The sequence below is a fragment of the Pieris napi genome, chromosome 17 (genome assembly GCF_905475465.1).
Source record: "Pieris napi chromosome 17, ilPieNapi1.2, whole genome shotgun sequence".
NCBI lineage: Eukaryota > Metazoa > Arthropoda > Insecta > Lepidoptera > Pieridae > Pieris > Pieris napi.
In genome coordinates, this window is record NC_062250.1 from 11,517,007 (window position 1) to 11,540,621 (window position 23,615).

Sequence of the window (23,615 nt, forward strand, 5' to 3'; positions counted from 1 at the left end):
TATGCACTAAAATATTGTGTCAACTGTCATATGTAATTTGACAGAACATAATATAGACTATAGACCAAAGTAGCACTAGGGCCCATTAGAATATCGTCTTGTTTCAGATTACAAAACACTTTATATGAGCACTTTTCTTCTACAAAGTATTTACTGTAATCGAAAACTATTTTAGTGAAAATAAATGGTTATATCGGTAGACAAGTCCTGTATTGATGATAAATCGTTGAAAAGGGATTTAATATAGTATAAGGTTATGGTAGGTCATGGTAGTTTAAATAAAACAAAAATTATTAAAAATCATGAAAAATTGTTTAATTGGCATACCAACCGATAACTTGTTACAACCTATGGCCAATTTTACAATTATCAATATTGTTAATAATTAAATATAATATTTATGTAAAATATGTTTATGCTTCAATGGTTTACTTACATTTAAATTTTATATTAATCAGAAAACTTCATAATAAAAAAGAGGTCAATAAAATTAAGACTCGGGTATAATAACGTATAAAATGCGAAGATACAAAGTTTATCGTTTGTTATACAATATTGGTTAGCGCCCGCCCGTGACGCGGACGCAGCGGCGCCACGTCGAGAACCAAAGGCCACGATATCTTTCTAACTTATCTAAATCTAAATAAAGCAAGCGGTCCTAGCGCACACTTGTAAGTGATAATACCACAATGTATAGAGTCGGCTCCGACGATCGATTCGGTTCGAGCCGATTTCCAAAACGGAAATCCTTTCCCTTAAATAGAATCATAACGCCCATCAGAAATGTTACGGGAGCATAATCCTCATCGATCGCCGAAAGCTGGCCATCGCCGATTATGTACATAGACGACGGATGGCGCCGGACTAAGGAAATTTAAAACCCACCGCGGACGCGTCGGCCGCGGCCTCGAGCCTAGATTATTTTCTAGTAAGTACAAAAGTGTTAAACGTCCACCGACGCGTCCGTTCACACCTTACAACTAGCTTTAATAATTTTATGGCAACTAAGCGCTCAGTGGATGACACTGATACTTATATACACGATGTTAGAGGTGCGTCCTCTGGCTACGATTTCAATGTCAGGTGAATAAAAAACAGTATTGTCGCAACGCCCAGTCTCGACGTCGGTCAGTAAATGCGACGCCGATCCCCTCTGCCGCTAATACTTTTACGACCGAATTATATAAAAAATTTAAACAACCACGAAAATAAGTTACTAATTGGTAACGTGCAGACAGAAATTAGTGAATTTTGTTAGAGTATAAATAAGAGAGGTTTCGATTGAGAAGTAAAACGGTTAGTAACTCAGTTTCGCGGTAAAGCTACAATATCACGCAGTAACAACCAACGCTCGACCGAGTCGAAGCGATGGAACTCGATACTTTAGGAATGTCTCGATATTAATACTGGTAGGGGTGAACCGAATCGGCTAATTTTCAATAGAAATTGTAATAGTCTAAACATTATTCAAAAATACCGTTTCGTCTATGGCAACCCTGAATTACTTCTAAAAGAGATAAAAAATTGAGCACCAGGTCACGATCAAACGAGTTTGGGGTTTACAAAATTTTCAATTCTAACGCAGAGTTGTCAAAACCTCATGTATACACAATTGTCATCGCATTTCATATTAAACAATATACAGAACACAATTTCGCTTGTCTTCAAAACTACTCGATTAAATAGTAATCGGCAAGCGACTGACACGCGACGGGCAATTTCAATCGCAGATACAGAGGCTCCCGGTTTCGCTTAAAGATACGTTTTTGATATAATTTGCATACGGACGAGCGAACAATAAATAATTTCGAAACTAACCTAACATCAAACAGACTACGCTTTTAAGCTTATAACTTTCTCAAAGACCCGGGTCTTTCTCCAAAACGATTAAATTTTAAACAGTAACATAAGGGTAGAGATGCCGCTCGTCCGAGCTCGCTCGTTTACTCGAGACTGTTGGCCGTATCGTTCACGTCGTCGAACGATTCGTCTCCGGAGGCGTGGCCCGGCGCCAGAGAGGACCTCTTCACGCGAGTGGACGAAGATGCGCCCGACAGGCCGATGGCGCCACCGCCTTGCCTTCTGAAATACAAGGAAATCTATTATAAACAAATATTAACATTTCATCGTAAAAAAGAAAGTGTTATATAGTAACAATATTGGAATTTAGTCCAGTGAAGAGTGGAGTGTCTATGAGTATAAAAGAAGTTAAAGATGAATTAGTTTAAATATATGTTCTTGATAAAAATTTATTTACTTCATGTCAATTATGTACTTGTATCATACCTTTAACTATATATATTTATTTATTCACACTTCGTTACAATTATACAAAACAAATAACAGAATACATAAAAATTATAAGGAATGCAACAGCTGCCTTATCGCTAACATCCAGGCAACCCTAGTTAGGGAAACTAAAAAAGAAATATGATGGATAAAGCAAGAAGTGCATAATCAAATTTAAAAAAAAATTATAGAATATTAATATAAGATAATTTTTTTTATTATTATTATTTATATGATTTAGCACATGGGTGCTTATAAGCCAATTCCAACAATATCACAAAACAAACAAACTACTATATCTGAAGATGGCTCAATAAGTAATTGTTATGTGTTACAATAATTATTCAATTTAAATCATAATGCATAGAAAAATGTTAAATTAAATAGGTAAAATACCTAATGTGTATAGCAGAATGAATTTGTTAAGTATATATGTGAGATAAAATGTTATTAACAAATGAATGCCAATTGTATACGAATGTAATTGACACACAATGTGAAACAGCCAATTCGCACCTACCCTTCACGTTTAGATTACATACAAACATATTAATAGCGAGTTTTGTTATTTCGCTTAGAAAGCTGAACCTTCATTCGCACTGATATCATCAAAAAGTAGATGACTTATTTTTTAAATTATTAAAAAAATCAGAAGAGTTAATACTGAATTTATTGTATTATTTTATTATTTCTAATTTTTAAGAAGTGATTCAATAATTCTGTTAGGCATAAGTTAAGAACAGTGCGAATGTTGGTACAATATCGGCTTGTTACCTCTGGGTCGTAGGGAGCTAGTCGCTATCCTCTGGCAACGATGGCCTACACAACATATTCATTTACCTTCTTATTATACATATATAAGAGCTAAAAAATATGCTATATTTTTTTAATATATAAAAAGCTATATTTTTAACGTTAAAATGTTGAAGTATTAGTTTTGTAAGAGTACTCATGTACTTAAAGGAAACATAGAAAAATCAAGATTGAAAAGGTAATGTGTGCCTATACAGTAATTCCCCCCTTATACCGCAATTTCCGTCCTCCATATAACGCGGAGATTAAATTATATTTCTGTATGAAATTTATAATGATTTGTCAAGTCTATAATTAGATTTCGACGGAGAAATTGAGACCACCATCACATAACTTATGAATTTATTTAAATAAATATTGCCACCTGATAGCTTAAAGATTTTGTCCTTACACGTTACGTTAATAGCGTAATAATATATTTGAATAATGTAATGATGTAGTGATACAACAATATAAGAATTGACTATAATGATATGGCTCAATGTAATTTTAACTTCTATTCTACCTTTTAAGATTTGCACGCCATTATGTGTGGCAGAATATGCGAACTTTAGATTGTACCACCATGATATGTTTGTACCATATTCTTGCAAATAAATTATTATTACTACATTTGACAAAACATTATAAACCTACTTGTGGAACAAATTGAATGGGTATTTCCCTACAATAACGTACCTGAGCTTGTTCCGCAGATTGCTGCACTCCCTGGCAATGGTCTCGTGGGTCTCGAGCAGGTCCTCGTACTCGCGCTGAGCTTTTCTTTTGCCGACTTTCTCACGCTGCACCTCCTCTTCGGACTCGTCCAGTTGACGCTTCAGAGCCTTTACGCGGTTGTTCATCTGAAATAATAATGACAATTATGAGAACCATTACAATTAATATTAATTATTTTATATGAAACTAGCTGGCCTGGCGAACATCGTACCGCCTAACAGTCGATTCTTTATTTTTTTTAAATACTTATTCTGCTATTCGGGACACCGATCTAGCTAAGATAAAAAAAAGAAAGTTGATAAGACAACAAATACATTATGTCAAAAAATAAAAACTTACCTTCCCGGAACCCCTCCACTAACACTTGAACTTTATGATATGGTATTAAAGTTCAAATTGCCTTTGAATATTATTACGAATATTTTGTATGGGAATATAGAAAAGTGTTGTTTTTAGACTTTTTCACTAAATTTTTTAAATTTTTCTCTCCGTAAGAACCATCCTCGTACTTCAAAGAATATTATAAAAAAAGAATTGGCCAAATCGGTCAAGCCGTTTCCATGTTATGTCGTGACAACGGAAAACGGGTTTAATTTTTATATATATATATAGATATAGATAATATAGCAACTCTTCAACTATGATGATGGCATTCCTCGCTTATCACGTAACCCAAAGAAACAATTTTTTTAAAGAAGAATACAATTGATTTATCACAAAAACCCAGAATTTCTATACCTTCTCGATCTGCTCCTTGTACTGATCAGCGTGTCTCCTTTCTTCATCCAGCTGCAGCGCCAGCTCCTTCATCTTCTTGTCCAGTTTCCGAGATGCCTTCTGCTGGGCCAATCGTTCGCGACTCTCTGCTTCCAGTTGCTCTTCTAGATTCACCACCTTCAGCTCAAGGGAGGTAATCACGCCCTGTAAAAAAAATATGCAGATTAGATTAAAGCTTCCAAATTCGACAAAAGTATCCTAAGGACAAACAGTTTGTTATTTTTGTCAAATGAGACAATTATTTTTTTAATTTTATTAGGTTGCCAACGTTCAGCACCCTGGTATATAAGAAAAATAAAATACAACATTTAATGTGACAAGCTTATAGGCAAACAAAAAAATTCACTCCTAGAGTGCCGGCAAAAGTGAAAACTTGAATATTAACATTGTGCATTGTTGATATTTTGGAATGGTTAGGGAATAATTTTGCACGAATTGCTTTAATTATCAGTATAAAAGTACTATCATTTATGTGCTAGAATACAATATTTATTTATTGCGCTATCGTACACAAACATGACAATTTATATTACATTAAATACGCCGCGTCAGCTGCTGTCTACTCTACATCGATCAGGTCACGTGTCCTGACGCGATTTTAAAAAATTTTAACCATTCCAAAAAAAGTGTACAACGCCGCTAAAGAAGTTTTTACTTCAAAAATAAAAGATATTACTAACTACAGAAGTAATAATCTAATAATGTATGTTCATACTTTCACATACATTTAGTACAAAATATGCACATTGACTACTGCTATCCCTACAAATTATAATACAATTCAGAGGCTACGTTACCTTAGTCTTGGCGCGTCCAGCAGTCTCGAGTTCGGCCAGCTTGGCCTTGAGCTCCTTGTTTTGCCTCTCCAGCACCAGCTTGCCGCTTTCCAGCTTCTGCGTAGCAGACTTCTCGGTGCCCAGCTCCATCGTCAACTGCTCGATTTGGTTCTGGAATATACGAGGTGCTTTTTAAATCCGAATCGATTAATTTACCGCAAATAATAAGTACTACTGACTTTGTTGTCAAGAATTTAATGATTTTTTGAAGTGAAACTTCTTTAAGGGCATGAAGGTAATTTTTTTACGGAACGTCACGAAGATGTGCAGCGTTATTGTCGAAGAAAAGGGAGAGAGACCGATTGAGAGAGAGAGTGAGAAGCGTGAATTACTTTATAGAAATTCTACTTTAAAACTAAAACATCGAAAAGAGAATTTATGAAATATAAGTATTATATATTTTATGCAAAATAATTTATTAACATCTTAAATCCATTAAATTCCTAACATATCTTCCTTTTCCCTCTCTCTAAGTCTCGGAAATCTAAAGTTTTAGATTTGTATAAATATGAACAAGACTTAAAAATTAGTTTGTCAAAGAAGTTTCTCTTCTGACATGTGTACTTTGTACGCACGCATTTTTAATATAGCTTATGTTTAATTTGCTAAATGCCTAGGTTATCGATGGATGATGATTCCCAGGAAACACTTTTAGTGAACATTTTTCTCGTATTAATAAATTTGGTAATTTTCAAGATATTGGTATGAAATTAAAAAGTTTAAAGTGTGAATCCAAAATAATACCTGTGATTTCCTAAGTCTGTCATTGAGTATCTCGTTGTTGGACTGTTCCTCGTCTAGATCCTCTTCGAGTGCTGCAATTCTGGCTTCGAGACGTTTCTTTTCGTCGACTAGCAGCGTCACCTGGAAAACATTTCAATCAATATTAAGACAATACGAGAATTTTATATACATTTAAAATTTGTCAGAAATGGCGCCCATAAATGAAAACGGAGAAGAAAGTGTTTCTTAATTATTTACATACAAAAAATAAATATGTACTGTGCAGAAAGAGAACTGCCATAGTTATGCGAACTCATTTATTCACAAAAAATATATACTTTTATTTATATAGTAGCTGCCCCTGCGAACTTCGTTTCGCGTTAATATATTTTTTTGTACTCTTTGGATTTGATATTGTACAAAGCTTCATGATTTTAACAAAATCAATTAATTGTTCATCATTTTCGCTCGTCCAAGTCATTGTATTAATTAAATATGCGCACCGCTACAAGCGAATAACGTTGAACTACTGTTTATCACCGCTATGACGGCCGTCATGCAAATGACAGCACCGCTATTGACGTTACGGTGATACTCAACGTTCTCTAGAAAACCTACTCCGACGTTATTTATAGATAACGTATGGGTGACGTTACCCAACGTTACATTACGGCCGTTAGTTAACGGCACCGCTTTTCTAGGAAACCGTAGCTTAACCTTCGTCCACCCTTTACCTTCGCAGCAGCAGCGGTGAGCTCGTCGTCCCGGTCGTCCCTCTCGCACTCGGCATGTCTCCGCGCCCTCTCGGCTGCGGCCAACTCCTCCGCGTGCTGCAGAGCTTCGGCCTCGAGCGCCTTCACTCGTCGCTCGGCCTCGCGCGCCTGACCGGCGCTTTCTTCGCGACCTGCGCGAGCTTCCTCCGCCTCGCGGACGGCTTCCTTGAGCTGGACCGTTAGCTTCTTCGCTTGTTTTACGGCGTCCTCTTTCACCTGCAAGAGATATTTATATCATGCTACTACACGTCACTAGAGAATATATTAATTATATATGTTCGGGGTATTATTCCTAAATTACTATATCTTAAAAAGATGCATAATGCATATACATATTTTGTAGGCTTTTTAAAAGTTACTAATTTCTAATCGCTGATTTGCTATTTCGTTAATTTTGCACGGATAAAAACGATTCTTATGTATCTATTTATCATATATATATAATAAATCATTTTAAATTTACTACCATATATCGTTCAAATATTACGTTTAAATTTATGCTTTTTTAGAAATTTTGTTTCCCCTCTCCCATTCATGTAACGTTTTACAGTAGATCCCCCTCCGCCCTAAAGTGAATCGCTTAAAAAACCTTTGTTATTTTACACGTTGTAAAGAAACGCACAAAATATTAATAACATATACAACATATTATCCCCTAATAAAGATTTTTACCTTGTTAGCCAGATGGAGCGCTTGTTCGGCGTCCTTGAGGTCTCCCTCGAGTTTCTTACGATTCGCAAGCGAAGCGGCCCTTTGCTTCCGTTCCTCTTCGAGCTCAGCTTCCAAATCGCGAAGCTGCTTCACGATGCCCCGACGTTTCTCTTCGCCTTGTTCTTCTTTCGCCTGGCAAGCAATATCAGCAATATTTATACTGCTCAATACGAAATAATTATAACATGAACTAAGCCTCCAAAAATCAGTAATTAACAAAAAATAGCATGGCAATTGCTTTTTGTAAAGCATAATAAGAGAAGAAACTTAAGCCATAATTGCAGGTTTGTTTCAGTACACATAAATGTAGGCAAAGCTGAAATTGTCTTAACAGTAAAATGACTAGAAAATTTACAAAACATAATATATATTGTATATAATTATTAGTTGGCCTTAGTAGATATTTCCGATTCCAACTTATCAGAAAGAATACCAAGCATTTTCTATAGAAAACTCTCCTGCGATCGGTCTCCTTATTTTCAAGTAGAAGATTCTTCTAAGAATATTTGGCGTATTCGTTACAATGAAGAACACAAAAACAGAAGAACAGAAACCCCATGGTCCTTGCTGAACACAACCTGGTGACAAGAGAAAACCGACAGAATCGGTAGACCGAGGCTGCTTTGGTGGGATGGAGTTGTCAAGAACCTCGGAACAATAGAGGTTTAAAAAAAATGTTTATTATGGAACATAAGATACATAATATATCACTTATTCCATGTCATTAAATTTGAATAGGTAGATTCCCTACTCATCGGCAAAGAAGACAGAGGGTGTAGGCCGAGAGAAAAAGCCGGAGTAAAAAACTCTCGGTATTTCCCTTTTAAAATAGCAAATCATCGAATAACACTTATTTTAAAACAAATATCGCAAATTAATTAGAAATAGCCTGTCTAGCATTAGTCCCAAAGTTGGAAGAAGCAAGAAGCAGATAGATTGTGATGGCGAAATATACACAAATGGCTGTACATCCATCGATGATGATGATGAATTATTAGACATAAATTTTCTTTACCTGTAAATCCCTCTCAAACTGCGTTCTCATAGCTTGCATGTTAACTTCTAGACGCAACTTGGCATCTTCTGTGAGTTGCAAATCGTCTTCTATCTCCTCGTTCTGAGCTTTCAGTTCCGCCAGCTGAGACTCCAGCGCACGCTTGGCCTTCTCCAGTTCGTGTACGTTCTTGTCGGCCGTGCCTTGGGTGTTCGCCAGTTCGTCCAACTCAGATTGTAGGAGACGTTTCGAGCGTTCCAACTCTTCAATCTGTAGAAAAATTATTTAAAAATTTAAACCTATCCTATTTTATATGTCAAAATCTACACTTTTTAGTTTTTTATTTTCGAATAATAACGTTAGTAGTAAATATTATTTATTAATCTAATATATAAAAACACCCCTCTATGATCAACCCCTATTTTTTGAATAAAATTTTTTTTTTATAAATAATATACATGGCAAAACGAAGTTTGCCGGGTCAGCTAATAGTTAATACTTCTTATATAATATATAAATAGAAATACCTTCTCGGCAGCATCATCGAGTTCCCTGGTAAGACTAAGCACGCGGGTCTCCTTGTCTCGAGCGTCCCTTTCGGCCGCATCACGCTCCGCTGCGTAACGCTCCGCTACGCTACGCTCTTCCGCCACAACCTGAAAGTAAAAAAAACAATTAGGATATACGTCGAAAGCGTATTAAGACAGAAGACGTTGGAATAATACAAAACTTGTAATTATTGTGTAGTGATTACCAACTTTAGGGCAAATAAATCAATATAAAAAAATTACCTGTATGGGGCTAACAAATATAAAAATAATTGGTCTCGTGACACAAAACGCTCACGGACGTAGAATAACTTGTAATTAATACGGTTAAACCCTAATAATGTCCTGAATTTCGTGCGAGACTATTTTTGATCGAATCATATGTGTGAATGTGTATTTGTGTAATTTATGAATGACATCAAAAGGTCGTCATAAGTACATACGTACGTCATAGGGACTGACAATACAATCTCACCTAGTGAAGCATTTTTGCTGATTAAAAAAATGATATATGTAATTTGAATTATTAAGGAATATTTAACAAAATTAAAATATTATCATAGAGCCCTTCGTCCATATATACAGATCATAGTGTCATAAAAATTAAATTAATCAAAATATAAATGACCTTATCAAAGCTCTTCTGTTTCTTCTCCAGCTCCAGCACCTTGGCTCTTTGCGCCTCAAGATCTATGTTCGTGTCTTCCAACTCAGCTTGGATTTTCTTTTTACCTGATAACACAATATTAAAATAGAATTTTAATTTTGCTTAAACATTTATTCCATTACAGACTGTTCCATGCCTCAGCGTTCAAAACAACTTGACCATGAGACCATGTTTCCTTTTGTAAAACGTTACGATGCGGGGCGGGGATTGAATTACGCGTTATTGTTAATACTATTTTCGACTTTTCAGTACTTTACATAATGGTAGCTTTTAGGTATAAAGAGTCACTAGGTGGTCACGAAACGTTTTACTATTGGGTACAGAAGCGTTACGGCGCGTTACATGGAGAGGGGGGGGGTCCAATAATCTCCGAAAATTGCGTGACGTAATACTTTGGGAGTTAGTTGTAAAAAGGATATGAAACACGTACTCTTGTCCAGCTTGTCGTTGGCCTGTCGCAACTCATCCAGCTGCCTGTGCAGGGCTTCCATGTCCTTGCTGAGCTTCTTGCGCTGCTCCTCGAGTGCCGCCGCCACCTCCGCCTCCTCTTCCGCCTTCTTCTTGGCGTCTGCCACTTGCTGGGTCAACGCTACCACCTGGAAAATTTTAAGTTGACTTTCACCATCATATCTAGATGAATGTGGCATTGCTAAGTGTGTGCAACACCTTTGCACAAAAAAAGCTAACTACAAAATACAGCCTCCTGTGCCTGACACAGCGTGGACTTTTTGGGTCTAAGGCAAGCCGCTTAACTCACGATGGTTTTCTTTATCGGCCGAGTGAATGTTAAATAGAAGATAGTCAATTGGATCGAACCTACGACCTCAAAGTCGCACGCTGAACCCACTAGGCCAACACTGCCATTCGTTAGAGTAGTAAAAGCATTTCCATGATCGTGACAAAATAAAATTACAAACCTGTTTCTCAAAGTTCCTCTTGGCCTCTTCCTCTTCCTCCAGCTGGTCTCTGGCTTGCTCTAGCTGTTGCTCCACGTTGCGCAGACGGGTTTGAAGAGCTAACTTTTGCTTCGTCTCTTCTTCTAAGAGAGCCTGTAAGACAAATTATTTTTGAAATTAAATTATATTATATCGAAAGAAACTCAAACATACATTACATACAAGATTTTTTTTTTAAATTAACATAAATAATAAAACCCGCTATGGTGCAATTTTCCTACAAAACTTGCCCCATGCCCCAACAGTCATACCTGTGCCTCAGCGTGCTGTGCCCCAGCGGTCGCAGCATGTTTAGCAGCGGCCGAAGCCTTCAACTCTGCCTGCTCCAGCTGCTGCAGAGCTTGTTCAGCTTCGCTCTGGAGTCGGATGCATTTCTCTGATACTTCAGACCTGAAAATACAATTCTTGTATTGCAACTTGATATATACTTCTTTGCAGAACTTAATAACCAGTTTACACATAGTCAGAGGCCAGTAGTTCGTCCTAGCTCCAGCTGGATCGACAGCGTAGGGGAGAACTTCCCGCAGCTGAAAGTCGGTGGAACAAGGAGCGCTGGAAGATGCTCATTTCGGAACTCAAGGCAATTTTTGAGTGGGAAATTTCTTATTTTTTACTTTTATTTAACTATTTATATATCAAAAAGATTTATTTCAAAGCTTCATAAGTCCTTTCAATAAATGGATTTTACCCGTCCTAATTATAACTCATCACAACACACAATGTTACACAAACAATACTAACCTAGTCCTCTCGACTTCTTGCAGCTTGGCGACGAGTTCCTGAAGCTGCGCCTCCGTTTGCTTCCTGCGTCTTTCTCCATCTACCCGAGCGGCACTTGCGCTCTTCAGCTCCGTCGCGAGATCTGCGTTCTCGGCTTCCAGCTGCTGCTTGGCTTTCTCGAGAGCTGGAACATTTATTTCAGGATATTTATCACAAATCATCAAAGTATAGATATGTGAAATTGCATACTGAATGATAAAATAAAAAGGTGTTTGTTCACTATAAAAATGCATTACAATGTGTAAGATTTTAAGTAATACAAGTCTTCCATAACAAACTTAATATTTTTATCCAATTACAATTTTGTTTTTAAACTGTTTACAACAAATTCGCAAAAAGCATTGCATGTGTTAGTGTGTGGCTGCATGTGAGTGAGTGTGTGAATGAAGAAAATATTAAGAAACGGAAGAGTGAATTTATTACTAATTAATTATTATATATAACTGACTGATTTTCGTAAATTATTCAATAGTATCAGCCCTGTACAGCATAATCTAATTTAAATATTAGCAACTTATCGCTGTTACCTCCTGTATTAAAGTAAAGAAGGCAAACTAGAATTAAAGGTCGGGTCTCGCAAGCAATTGCTCTCGGGCTCGCCCATGAATATTGTAAATATTACCGATGTAGCCGAGACGAAGCTCGCGAGACGCACAACATTAATGAGTAGGATTTTATTTGATGTATCTTTTTAGTCAAAAATATATTTATGACATGTAAAAAATTCACTGGCCACTATTTGCAGGAGAATAAAAATATAAAATGCCTTCAAAACTATGCTAATACTATGATAAGCAAATAAATAAATATCTACTTTTGCAGATGTTTACGTAAAATATTACAATGTATGGCCAAATCGCTTTTATCAGGAGGCGACTCCCGACACCTATGCTGCCAATAATCCCTCGTCGAAGTGAAAGTCACTTCCTCCCCCGGCCACGACTTCTCCACCTCATAATTATCATCCTTCGAAAGACCGAATGTCACATTTTTCTGTCTACGTTCCGGTTTAGCCATTGTATAAAAAAATTACATTCAAAATTTACAAGATAAATACACATAAAAGACTTTGCATAATTTGTGAAATTGTCACAATGGCGACTGCATTTCGAATAAAGAAGTATTTTGATGGCCAGTGTATACATACAGATAAAGCAAAAAATATATTACCTATGCTATATATGCAATATGCATATATACGATAGTATCTAGAAACTATGTAATATTGAACCTAGGGTTTATACAGGGCCTCCTCAGACCAGGATATCAAGTGAAAGTACTATAAATATCGTAGAAAGAATATTTTGGTGAAAGAAGACTTTATTTGAAAATGTATTACTGCATTCAATCAATTTCTAAACATTACTTGTCTCGTCTGGGAATTGAACCAACTCAAATGTGAAACAAAACACTCCTTATTTTTGTGATGCCAATCATGTGGATGGACAAAAATAATAAATCTTCTTATGTTACATAATATTTTGAAACAAAGGAACAATGGAAAAAGAGTCAAATTTCAAGAAAATTATCAATATTTAAGGTAATTTCCCTTGATATCCCATAGTCTTAGGACGCCCTGTATATGTGTTATTTATGATTAAATCACATGAAATAGTAATGTCCATAGAAAACATACTACACTTGAATAAACTGAGAATAAAGTTTGTAAGTTCAGGTGTTGTAAGAACGTTTGTCTTTTTTGAAGTTATACTTCTTTTGGCGTGTTTGGGAAAAATTATCACAAAAAACCGACACCCAAAATATCTGTTCAAACGTCGGTAACACAGTCTGGGCTGCTAGTTGGTCCTTGCTCTGTTTTATCAACCAGTTGCATTATCTGTCATGGCGCAGTGTTTTTCAGAGTCGTGTTTATTTAAACCAAAATAATGATTTCTATACGAGAAAACCCGTTCCAATGTGATAAAAAAACATAGTGTTTATTGTAAAATATCATGATTTGTACATGTTATACCGTTTTGATTGGAAGTTACCATTAAAATGCACAAGAAAAATGCAATTCAAAGAGGGAAAGATCCCTCTAAAGTGCTCGAAGAAAATTATTACACCAAAGAAGCGCAAAGAAAGCTTCTAACGCGTGTAAAGTACACACACGGGTTTTTTTAGTAGATTTTGATTAGGTTCCGCCTATATAAATATAACTGGCCGTTCTCGTATCTCCCTAGTACAGATGCAGACTTACCAGCTTTGGTCTTCTTCATCTGTTCGTGCTGCTCGTTGAGCAACTGCAGCTCTTGCGAGTGCTTGTGCCTCTGTTCCGCGATGGTCGCTTCGTGAGAAGCAGCCTCTTCTTCTAGGCTTCGCTTCAGAACTGCCACCTCTTGCTCGCGCTTCGAACGGAGCTCTTGTTGGGCTGAAATTAAGCATTATTGTAGACCCGAGATCCATGAACATATATATTTTGTATAGCTTTTATTATATTTATATTTTTTTCTACGCAGCTTAAATATTGCAATGCATACTATTTGATTAAACAATCATACCTAGTAGATTGTGTATATATGCAAAATAAATGAATATATTTAACTTTGACATACTAAGATGTTAGAAATACTTAAACGATTTTAAGGAAACACTTTTTTAACGGATTGAAGCTATGTATTATTATAAACTTATAATTATTTTACATAATTTAATTTTTTCGACGCCTCGCGTTCTTTTCGACATCAACTTCGGGGAAGTAAATACAGGTAATACAAGGTTTTCTACAGGTGTAATACTTTTTGATATTCAATACATTTCGTCTTTAGTCACCGTGACCACGCACGCTGTAAAGCACGCGAAACGTCGGAAAAAATTAAAATTATGTAAAATAATTATAAGTTTATAATAATACATAGCTTCAATTCGTTAAAAATATGTTTTCTCTAAATGTGTAAAAGTTATGTTAATAAAAGACAATATTATAAAATATTTTAATTATATTGAGAAATGTCGCAAACTGATGTGTTATTCTGTAATTCATCTGTCTTCCGGTCCACTTTCATGGGAAATAAAAAAAAATCTCACCAGCAGTCGTATCGAGCGAGTCCAACAGCTCGCTCTTAAGCGCTTCCAGCTCCTCGTTGAGGTCCCTTCGCAACTTCTCCGCCTTAGTTCGTGCATTCCTCTCCGCTTCCAGGTCGTCGTGGGCCTCCGCGAGGGCAGCCTCGGCTTCCCTCGCCCCTTTCTGCGCAGACGCACGCAGGGCGCTCTCCTCATCTGCGCGACTAATGGCCGCTGCTAGTTCCTCTTCGCGTTTTGCTAAAAATCAATATACAACATTCGTAACATAGTCCAAAATAATATACAAGTTAACTATAAATTTAAAAGTAAACTACGCTACATAATGAACCTTTAAAATTTGTTTAAATTAATGCTTTAATTTTCGTTTTATATTATTCGTTTTTTTATATTAAAACCAATATATTAAAAGATATGGATTACATATTATGTTAAAAGAGTACTAGACTGTCTATGTTTCACTTCCCCTACAGCATATATAAATATGAGAAATTTTTTGAACATATGTATATTATTGAATATTGCATAGTCCCTTTTAAAAAATACAAAATTTCTACTCACTGAGTACAATCTGCAACTCTTCAATCTGCGCCTTCTTTTCAACCAGCTGCTCCTTCACATCTTGCAACTCAGTCTCTATCTTCCGCTTGGCTCTCTCTACTTCTTGTCTCATTTGATGATCCTTTAACATAAAGTAATTCAAATTCAAAGTATTTTCAGTAATAAAATATTTAACCACTCAGTTATTTAAAAAAAACAATCCTGTCCTAACAGGTTGACCGTAAATCAACAAGAATGCATAAAACCAAATACAAATTAATGAGAAAAAATAAATTAATGTAATAAAAAATAACTTCTATACACTAACAATTAATATAACTTTAGTCAGTTCACTCAACGAAAAATGAAAAAGGTCCATTAACCTATGTATATTTTAACTAATGTAATACAGCAAATCGTATTTGCCCTTTTAAGAAGGTTAGTCTTAGCTGTGGGCACATGAAGTAACCGTCTGACACACCCAAGTCAAAATTTCAATATACCTTAAGAAGTTTCTCTTCTAATTCAGCGATGGCCGACTCTTGTTTCGTCTTCAATTTGCTCAAATGTTTCGCCTTCTCCTCTTCCTCTGCTAAGGCTTGAGACAGGTCGTTGGCACGCTCTTCCAGTAACTGAAAATCATATTATAAAATTAGAACACTACCTAACTAAATATCTTGAAATACATTATTTGCTATAAAATCATTATTTCTCTAATAAGATAAATTTTATTTGGATTTAGTCAAACAAAATTGTAAATAAATTGATATTAAGGCGTAAAATTTGCATTTTAAAATTCGGTGTCTGAATACCTTCTTTTCCTTGGAGAGTTTCTGGTTAGTGTCCTCAGTGAGAGCGAGTTCCTCTTCCAACTTCTTAAGTTTGGCATCACACTGCACTCGCTCCAATTGCAATTTCTGACGAGCGCCTTCTTCTTCTTCTAACTGCTCCTCCAGATCCTGAAAGAGCATTAAAATATGATAAGTTACTGAAAAATAATCATTATATTATAAAATTGTACATAAAAGAATTTATTTACAACTTCGTATATATTATTAAATTAACAAAGAGATGAGACAGAGCAACTCACCTGTATATTAAGCTGCAACCGCTTCTTCTCCTGCTGAAGAGCGTTACACCGCTCCTCCTCCTCCTCGATCCGGCCTTCCAAATCGTGCAGCAGCTCTTCCAACTCCTGTTTTCTGGCCGCGGCACGCGCTCGACTTTCTTCGGCCTCAGCACATAGTTCTAATTCCGCCTGAAATTCACATTTTTTATGGATATGTAAAATTAAAATAAACACGATTTTAATATTTAAAGTATTTTTATCAGAAAATTCAATTAAATTTGAGAAATGATGCTGTTATAAGATTTGTTGGTATTTTAACTTCTCTTTTGGTATCAGGTTCAGGTGTTCAGACTTCTGCTTAACTGTTACTAAACATAGTTAAAACTGACCTGCAGTTGTTCTGCAAGTTGGGTCTTCTCGGCGCTGGCCTGTTGGAACTTGGCCTCATATTCTTGACACCGAGCCATCTGGAATTCCATCTTGTCACGAATCTGACGGAGCTCGTCTTCTTTCTGGGTCAACTTCTCCTCTTGCTTCGTAACTTCCAGCAGTGGTTTGACCTGTAAATACATAACATTGATTAAAGCTATTAATTACTGGTCTGCAAAGTTTCCATTACTAGATCATTCACTAAAATACTTGCCTTTATATACAATCTCCACCATTGCCAATTTCTCAACTTCAAATATGCCGCACAATTCCTCTGGATGATTCGAATGGCGTTGAGCTGCTGCAGTCTCTTTTGGTAGTTTCTTCTCGCCAAGAATCCTCTGCAGAAAGCCTGGAAGTTCACTATTAAGTCGGTGATCTTGTAGTCCCTCTCCTCTTCCAGATGCGCAAGGACACCCGCTCTGAAGAATATCTTGGATTGTCCGACGCGGTACAGATTGTGATCGAGTTCGAGAGCTTCGATCATACGTTCGCATGCTTTCTTTCCGTCCATGAATCCCTTGGGAATGATGTTCGGGGTCAGTAGTTCGTATCGCTGACGGAATTCCTGGAACGGTATTCTGTTAGGGAAGCCCTGTCTGCAAATTCTAATTCCCTCCAACACACCGTTGCACCTGAGCTGGTCTAGAACCAGGGTTGCCTCGATTTTGCCGGCTTTCTTCTCGTGATTCGGTATGATACATCTGACGAAGTTCGGGTTGGTGTTTCGCAGCGTCGCCATAAGTTTCGTCAGTTGCTCTTTGTACAACTGGGAAACCGTTCTGAACATTCCCTTTCTCGTTCTAGCACCGAATTGCGTGTCGGTCATCGCTTGTTGCGCCATGCCCACTATTTCAGCGTCCTTCCAAATGTGGCACACGAACGGATCTTGTGATGCTTGCAACAGCGACACGACGTTTTCGTTCAAAGGATCCATGTTCTTCATCAACCATTTCGTTGCTGAATAATCGACTTTGCCAGCGTAATGAATGATCGCAAAGTCTGCGACGCCCCGGAAGTCGGTCTTCATAAACTTCGGGTGCACCGAGTGAGCAGAGACTAATTTCTCAACGAAGGTCTTGTCTGTCGCTTTCGGGAACCAACACTCTTCATCGAGAAGAGCCATTATTCCCATGGGCTTATCGATCAGGTCGATTGTCGGCTGCAAGTCGAGCCCAAAGTCGATGAATTTCCATTCAATACCTTCTCTCTGGTACTCTTCCTGTTCCAAGATGAACATAGTGTGGTTGAAGAGCTGTTGTAGCTTTTCATTTGTGTAGTTGATGCACAACTGTTCGAATGAGTTGAGTTCGAATATTTCGAAACCAGCCATATCGAGGATGCCGATGAAGGAGGCTCCTTGTCTCTTCGTCCTGTCGAGAGATCTGTTAATTCTATTGACCAGCCATCTGAACAGTCTTTCGTAGCACGCTTTACTGATGGCCTCAACAGAAAACTCCACCTGTTCTTTTGTCTGCGCTTTCGTTACAAAATCGCGACCGACTTTGATCCTCGGTTTCAGGAAAGCCTTTGTCATATCCGTGACGGATAAACCTAAAAAAAAAAGAAAGTTTTTATTATCTATTTAAAAATTAGATTATAATAAATAACGATAAATGATTACCAAGCAAATGTGCAATCTTTTGCGCAACAGTGTTATCTGGCAGTGTGGCTTGATCCGAGTTTCTTTCTTGCTTGAATTGCATCGAACCGAAAAGAAGAACGGCCGACACGATTCTAAATATCGAATTGAAGTCTTCCATGTTCATTCCCATAATGTTCATGGACTTAATAGTCGCCTGGAATTCAGCCGAATCGTCGATACCCGGTACGGGCAGAGCTCCATTTGTTAGGAAGAAGTAGCTTTTGGGGTCTTCTAGGATATATTCAGCCCGCTGCTCGGGAGTTGCTCCCGATAGGAGCTGATAGAAAATATGGAATGTTCTTTCATCTTTCGCTTGTCTGATCGCTCTCGATTTCTCTAATAAATACGTTTCTATATTCGCTCCAGCTATGTACCCTGACGCGTCAAAGTTAATTCTAATGAATTTACCCTGTAAATAAATATTTCATTAAAATTATGTTTTTAATTAACTATTTATTTATTACTATTACGATACTTACAAAACGCGATGAGTTATCGTTTTTGACTGTTTTGGCGTTACCGAAGGCTTCTAGTATAGGGTTGGCCTGTAGCAACTGTTGCTCCAATTCGCCCTGCAAAACAAAATGATGTTAGGAAATTATGATAAAATCATTAAAATTTATCAAAACCTTGTTAGACAAAATATTTAGCACACCAAGCAAAATGCATTATTATTTACGCGACACCCAAGTAATTACATTATATGATTGTACTGCGGTGTATTTACCTCAAAGGTCGGTCCATTGCTCTAAGCAGCGTGAAATTATGATAGAGGTAATGTTAAATGGTATGACGATTAGCAAGTGCCTTATGTATTTAGCCAATCTATTTTATACTCCGCCTTTAAGATCTAGCTCATGAGAAGTATACGGTTTTTTTGCAGATATAAAACAAGTTACAATATTGGAAAAACATAAATTTAAAGAAAAAACTAAAATTAATATATTCATATAGGTAACACTATGTTGGACTGTGAATTAAACTGTGCTTTTTGCAGTTAGGCCGATATTTACATTAAATAAATAAAGACAAACATAATTCATTTTATTTTTCTCCATTTCGTGTTTTGTTTGCGTGTTGTTCCGACAAGAATGTAAGTGCGTGTTCCTATTTCACCATGCCTCCTGCTGATAGAGGACAAATCTTTGTTTTTAATTTATTTCATTATTATTTATTACTTAAGATGTCATGTGGAACATGGTGCAATGGTTGCAGCTCCTTACAAACGTTGTGTAAAACAAAAAACTTGGCGATTAAAAATAGTGGCCGAGAGTTTATTCCCAGTTCTTCTCTTTCGTTCTACGCCCTTGATTTGAGAACTGGCAGTAAATGTAAAATTAGAAGTATTTAATGTATATTTCTTTTTTGGCGTTCATAAGTGTCCATTGTGTTACCTATATGAATATATGATTTTGACTTTTTGTTATTGTAATGTAAATAAAGTGTTTATTATGTTCCTTTCAATACAGCCCAGAGCCACAAAAACAAAATAGACTTTATATTAAATTTTACACATACGAAGCTATCAGATAACAGAAATTATACTTCCTCATGCATTATAGATATCCATTAAATCTACAACTATAGAAAATAGTTGTACAAAGTGAAACACGAAGCCTCTTAGCGATCGTCATCGATAAAGACCACTTCAATGAGTCAAGAACTCAAGAGACTCAACGATGCCATTGATAAATTATCGCGAGCTTAGACATACATTGTTCCCTTCTAATTAAAAAAAAACAGGAGTGTTGGCCTAGTGGCTTTAGCGTGCGATCCCAGAGGTCCTAGGTTCGATCCCCGGATGTGCACCAATGGTCTATGTGCACATTCGCTCAAACGATAAAGAAAAAAATCGTGAGAAAACCGAGTTGCCTTAGACCCAAAAAGTCGACGGAGTGTATCAGGCACGGGAGGGTGCCCATTAGATTAACAAATGATCATGAAACAGATACAGAAATTTGAGGACCAGACCTAAAAAGGTTATAGCGCCACAGATTTTTTTATATCGATTGAACGCTGTATGGAAATTAATTTAGATACATTAAAAACTGTTTTATATAATTGTATTAATAAATGTTGCGATATAATAAAACTAGCAAATTAAAATTAACATATCGAATACCATTGATTATCTGTATCATGCATAGTGGCAAACCACAATAAGCCTTAACCTTATATAATATATCGTGCACAAATAATAGAGTATAATACACAAAAGATTCTATATTGTCTATGAAAAATAGTGTTACTTACTATAATCAACTGTGGCGTCGGGACCTGAAGATCGGTTGGCAGTCCACGAAGAGTGAAAAAAGAAAAGAATATTAAATAGGTGCTCATATTCCATACATGAGAATGTTTTGTCGTAACGAAAATACTTTTATATGCAAAACATTAACATGTAAATATTGGTTGTGTGTACTAAATCTTATATACACAAGTGATAAAAATACCAAGAATAAGTCAAGACAAAGGTCTGGCAGCACACAGATTGTTTTCCATCAGAATTCCCTTAAATAGGGTCAAATGCCACCTCCGCACATGCACATGTGCACAAGTTGCTAATACATATGATACATTGCTACCATTATGACAGAAGAAATATTTGCATTGTAATTTAAAAAAGTACTTATTGTAGAAATGACAAAACCCAATAGTGAGGGCCCCAATTTCAAATGAAAAACGTATTATAACAATGTTACAATCTTAAACTAGCGAGTTTACAATGAAAATGACTTCACTTAGCAACTACACTGGTAATATCTGTTATGCTACGATAATTTGTTCCACTGTTTACTAGGTCTGAAAATTATACGGCCATTCTTTATGGAACCAATTTAGATTGATTGTTATTTATATCTTTATTAATAGAATAATTATTGCTATATACTTAAAATATATTTGGAAGCTAATAACAATTATCATTATAGCCGTTAAGGAAAATAATGGGCCCTAAAACATGACCCCGAAGAACACCATATAGTCATAATGGGTAGTTTGGTATGTGAGGCTGTCAAATGGCTAGTGTTAGATCCATATAGCTCAAAATACACGTATCAATAACGCTAGCGACCTAAAAGTGATGTAATGTACTTAGTATTTACGATAAGAGCGTACAACAAGGTCGAGGTAGTCGCTTACCCGCATACGGTAATCGAACCAATAACAATGTATGCGCTTTGAAAAAGAAAATTCCATTAGGCATGACACTTAATACACGAGGATTTTAATATCACTTTCAGCTAACACAATAGACAATCGGCAATATGAACTAGTGTCTAAACATACGACACCATTGTTACGTATACAATCAATATATATATCAGAACTCACCGCTCCAGATCCTTTAGGTTTAGAAGCGGCGACATACGCAAGGTACTGGATAACCTTTTTTGTATTCTCTGTCTTACCAGCACCTGATTCTCCAGTACACAGGATAGACTGATCTTCACGATCTGGAATTCGAGATAACTTAATAAGTGTATTTATAAAATTTTCTTTTCTACGAAATTAACAACGCCATACAGGCGGTCTTGTTTTTGATTCTATGACTTAAAAAAACTTTAGTGAAACAGATAAATCGCCAAGTCGTAATTTCACCAAGCCATACTTTGATACAATTTATTTATTATTATAGAAGTTTTTGAGACCAACAATAATTGTTATATTAGGAGACAAAAAGTATTCACAAACACAAACGTAGTTGGCATAAATTTTCCTCGTAAGTGTTTTAATTAAAATTTTCCGCTAATGCTCGTATGTGTGTTAAGATCGTACTTCCAATAAAATGTATTTGGGTTAATACCATATAAGAAATATTAAGGCGACGTGTTTTGGCAATGTTATCTTTATACATAACATTTTATAAAACAGAATAACGTAAAAAAGAACGTTATAAGCTACATTGATTGCCAATATTTTATGTGACTTATTAGCTCTGGCAGTATTTTTAATTCCCGGTTAACGTTTTTTATTTATTGCAAACTGTTCTATATGAATAAATTTAGTATTGTCAATTACAGATTAGATAAATTTTACCAATTTCAACATACTATTAATCGGGGCAAATCGGTTCTTAAGCGCGAAGCCGCTGTGGTAATAATATAAAGATTACAATTCGATATTTGGCTAAATCACTACGCGATTTAATCATGAATAAATCGTGTAAAAATAACGTCACCTCGACGTCAGTCACAAATAATCTTTGACGAATCTCATATATTGCATCATACAGTGTCAGCAAAAAAGAACTTGAAATGTTATTGTAACATAAAAAGGGCGCGGCTCAGGTGGACCGCGCCCTGTCGCCGGCGCCATTACCGAACAATTAGACAAATAGCTCCACTTAGTTCTCTAATGCATCACTGAGTGTACCGGTTCCTGGCAATGCGCTACCACCTTCAAGATCCACAATGTTTTTTGTAAAAATATGTATTTGAAACATGAAGACATTTTACGATCAGTGGCTTACTTAGGATTTTACGAGAACCGATTTGGATTTTGTTTTATAAATAAATAATCTAGTTATTATAACGATATAGAATCACCAGCGTTGTGGAACAATCTGCTCCTCAGCATAATGCTGAGCTAGGGCCAGTTACCACCATAACTTGTTCTTTAAAAAAATTGTTATTTTTTATTCTTTTTTTTTGTTATTATTATTATTATTTTGTGTGTGTGTTTCGTTAGTAATAAATGTTATGTCTAGTTCCATGTCTATGTCTATAAACAAACCCTATACAATAATGTGCTTAAATCTTCACATATTTTTTGAATCAGCCGTCCCTATAAGACTACTAAATATTATTTTTTTTTTTTTGGATAAGAAATTATTCGAACCATATATTTTTTTAAGTGTACTACCATAAATGGTATTTCGTTACAAACAGAGAATACTCATTAAAGATTAGATCCACGATCCGATCTAGGAAATAAACGTCATTTATTCTAATTAATATAATGCCATGAATATTCAGCACTCAGTAAAGCAAAAAGCCCGCCAGATACTTGATAAAAAAAAACTAAACATCTATCTCCGATTCGGTGACACTTTTCCTTCCCTTTTTGCATAGAGAAGAATTACTCAATAATAATTAAATCCTTTAAGAGTATTATATAGTTTCAGCACTGTGTTGATACGTGGCTGTATTTCGGATTTATGTAGTTTACCTTGAAGCATAGAGCGGTATGCTGTGTCAGTGATTGCAAAAACATGTGGCGGGACTTCATGCCTCTTGATGCCTTTGTATCTCTCCATAATCTTCTCGGTGTATATCGGGAGCTTCTTGTACGGGTTGACCACCACGCAGAAGAGCCCCGAGTATGTC

General features: G+C 36.2%; 1 protein-coding gene across 3 annotated transcripts in view; it reads right to left on the reverse strand.

The window, feature by feature from the left end:
• Positions 1–290: 290 nt before the first annotated feature.
• The window catches only part of LOC125057684 (myosin heavy chain, non-muscle), a 56,296-nt gene continuing 32,971 nt past the window's right edge, over positions 291–23,615 (reverse strand). Inside the window, exons 2-30 of one of the 3 annotated variants that reach the window (XM_047661484.1) lie at positions 23,458–23,614; positions 21,622–21,743; positions 20,542–20,565; positions 19,016–19,036; positions 18,768–18,860; positions 18,268–18,697; positions 16,858–18,197; positions 16,604–16,774; positions 16,236–16,403; positions 15,958–16,104; positions 15,649–15,777; positions 15,167–15,287; positions 14,612–14,845; positions 13,785–13,955; positions 11,546–11,708; positions 11,056–11,194; positions 10,766–10,897; positions 10,279–10,444; positions 9,810–9,913; positions 9,161–9,289; positions 8,655–8,903; positions 7,601–7,771; positions 6,890–7,144; positions 6,177–6,296; positions 5,394–5,543; positions 4,558–4,740; positions 3,781–3,944; positions 3,064–3,108; positions 1,954–2,082 (exon numbers count right to left, since the gene is read on the reverse strand). In XM_047661484.1, coding sequence (XP_047517440.1) covers positions 3,081–3,108; positions 3,781–3,944; positions 4,558–4,740; positions 5,394–5,543; positions 6,177–6,296; positions 6,890–7,144; positions 7,601–7,771; positions 8,655–8,903; positions 9,161–9,289; positions 9,810–9,913; positions 10,279–10,444; positions 10,766–10,897; positions 11,056–11,194; positions 11,546–11,708; positions 13,785–13,955; positions 14,612–14,845; positions 15,167–15,287; positions 15,649–15,777; positions 15,958–16,104; positions 16,236–16,403; positions 16,604–16,774; positions 16,858–18,197; positions 18,268–18,697; positions 18,768–18,860; positions 19,016–19,036; positions 20,542–20,565; positions 21,622–21,743; positions 23,458–23,614 — 5,481 coding nt within the window. In that variant the 3' untranslated portion in view covers positions 1,954–2,082; positions 3,064–3,080. Of the gene's footprint in view, positions 2,083–3,063; positions 3,109–3,780; positions 3,945–4,557; positions 4,741–5,393; positions 5,544–6,176; positions 6,297–6,889; positions 7,145–7,600; positions 7,772–8,654; positions 8,904–9,160; positions 9,290–9,809; positions 9,914–10,278; positions 10,445–10,765; positions 10,898–11,055; positions 11,195–11,545; positions 11,709–13,784; positions 13,956–14,611; positions 14,846–15,166; positions 15,288–15,648; positions 15,778–15,957; positions 16,105–16,235; positions 16,404–16,603; positions 16,775–16,857; positions 18,198–18,267; positions 18,698–18,767; positions 18,861–19,015; positions 19,037–20,541; positions 20,566–21,621; positions 21,744–23,457; position 23,615 lie in introns of all 3 variants that reach the window. The other 2 variants (XM_047661482.1, XM_047661483.1) reach the window with 2 other exon arrangements.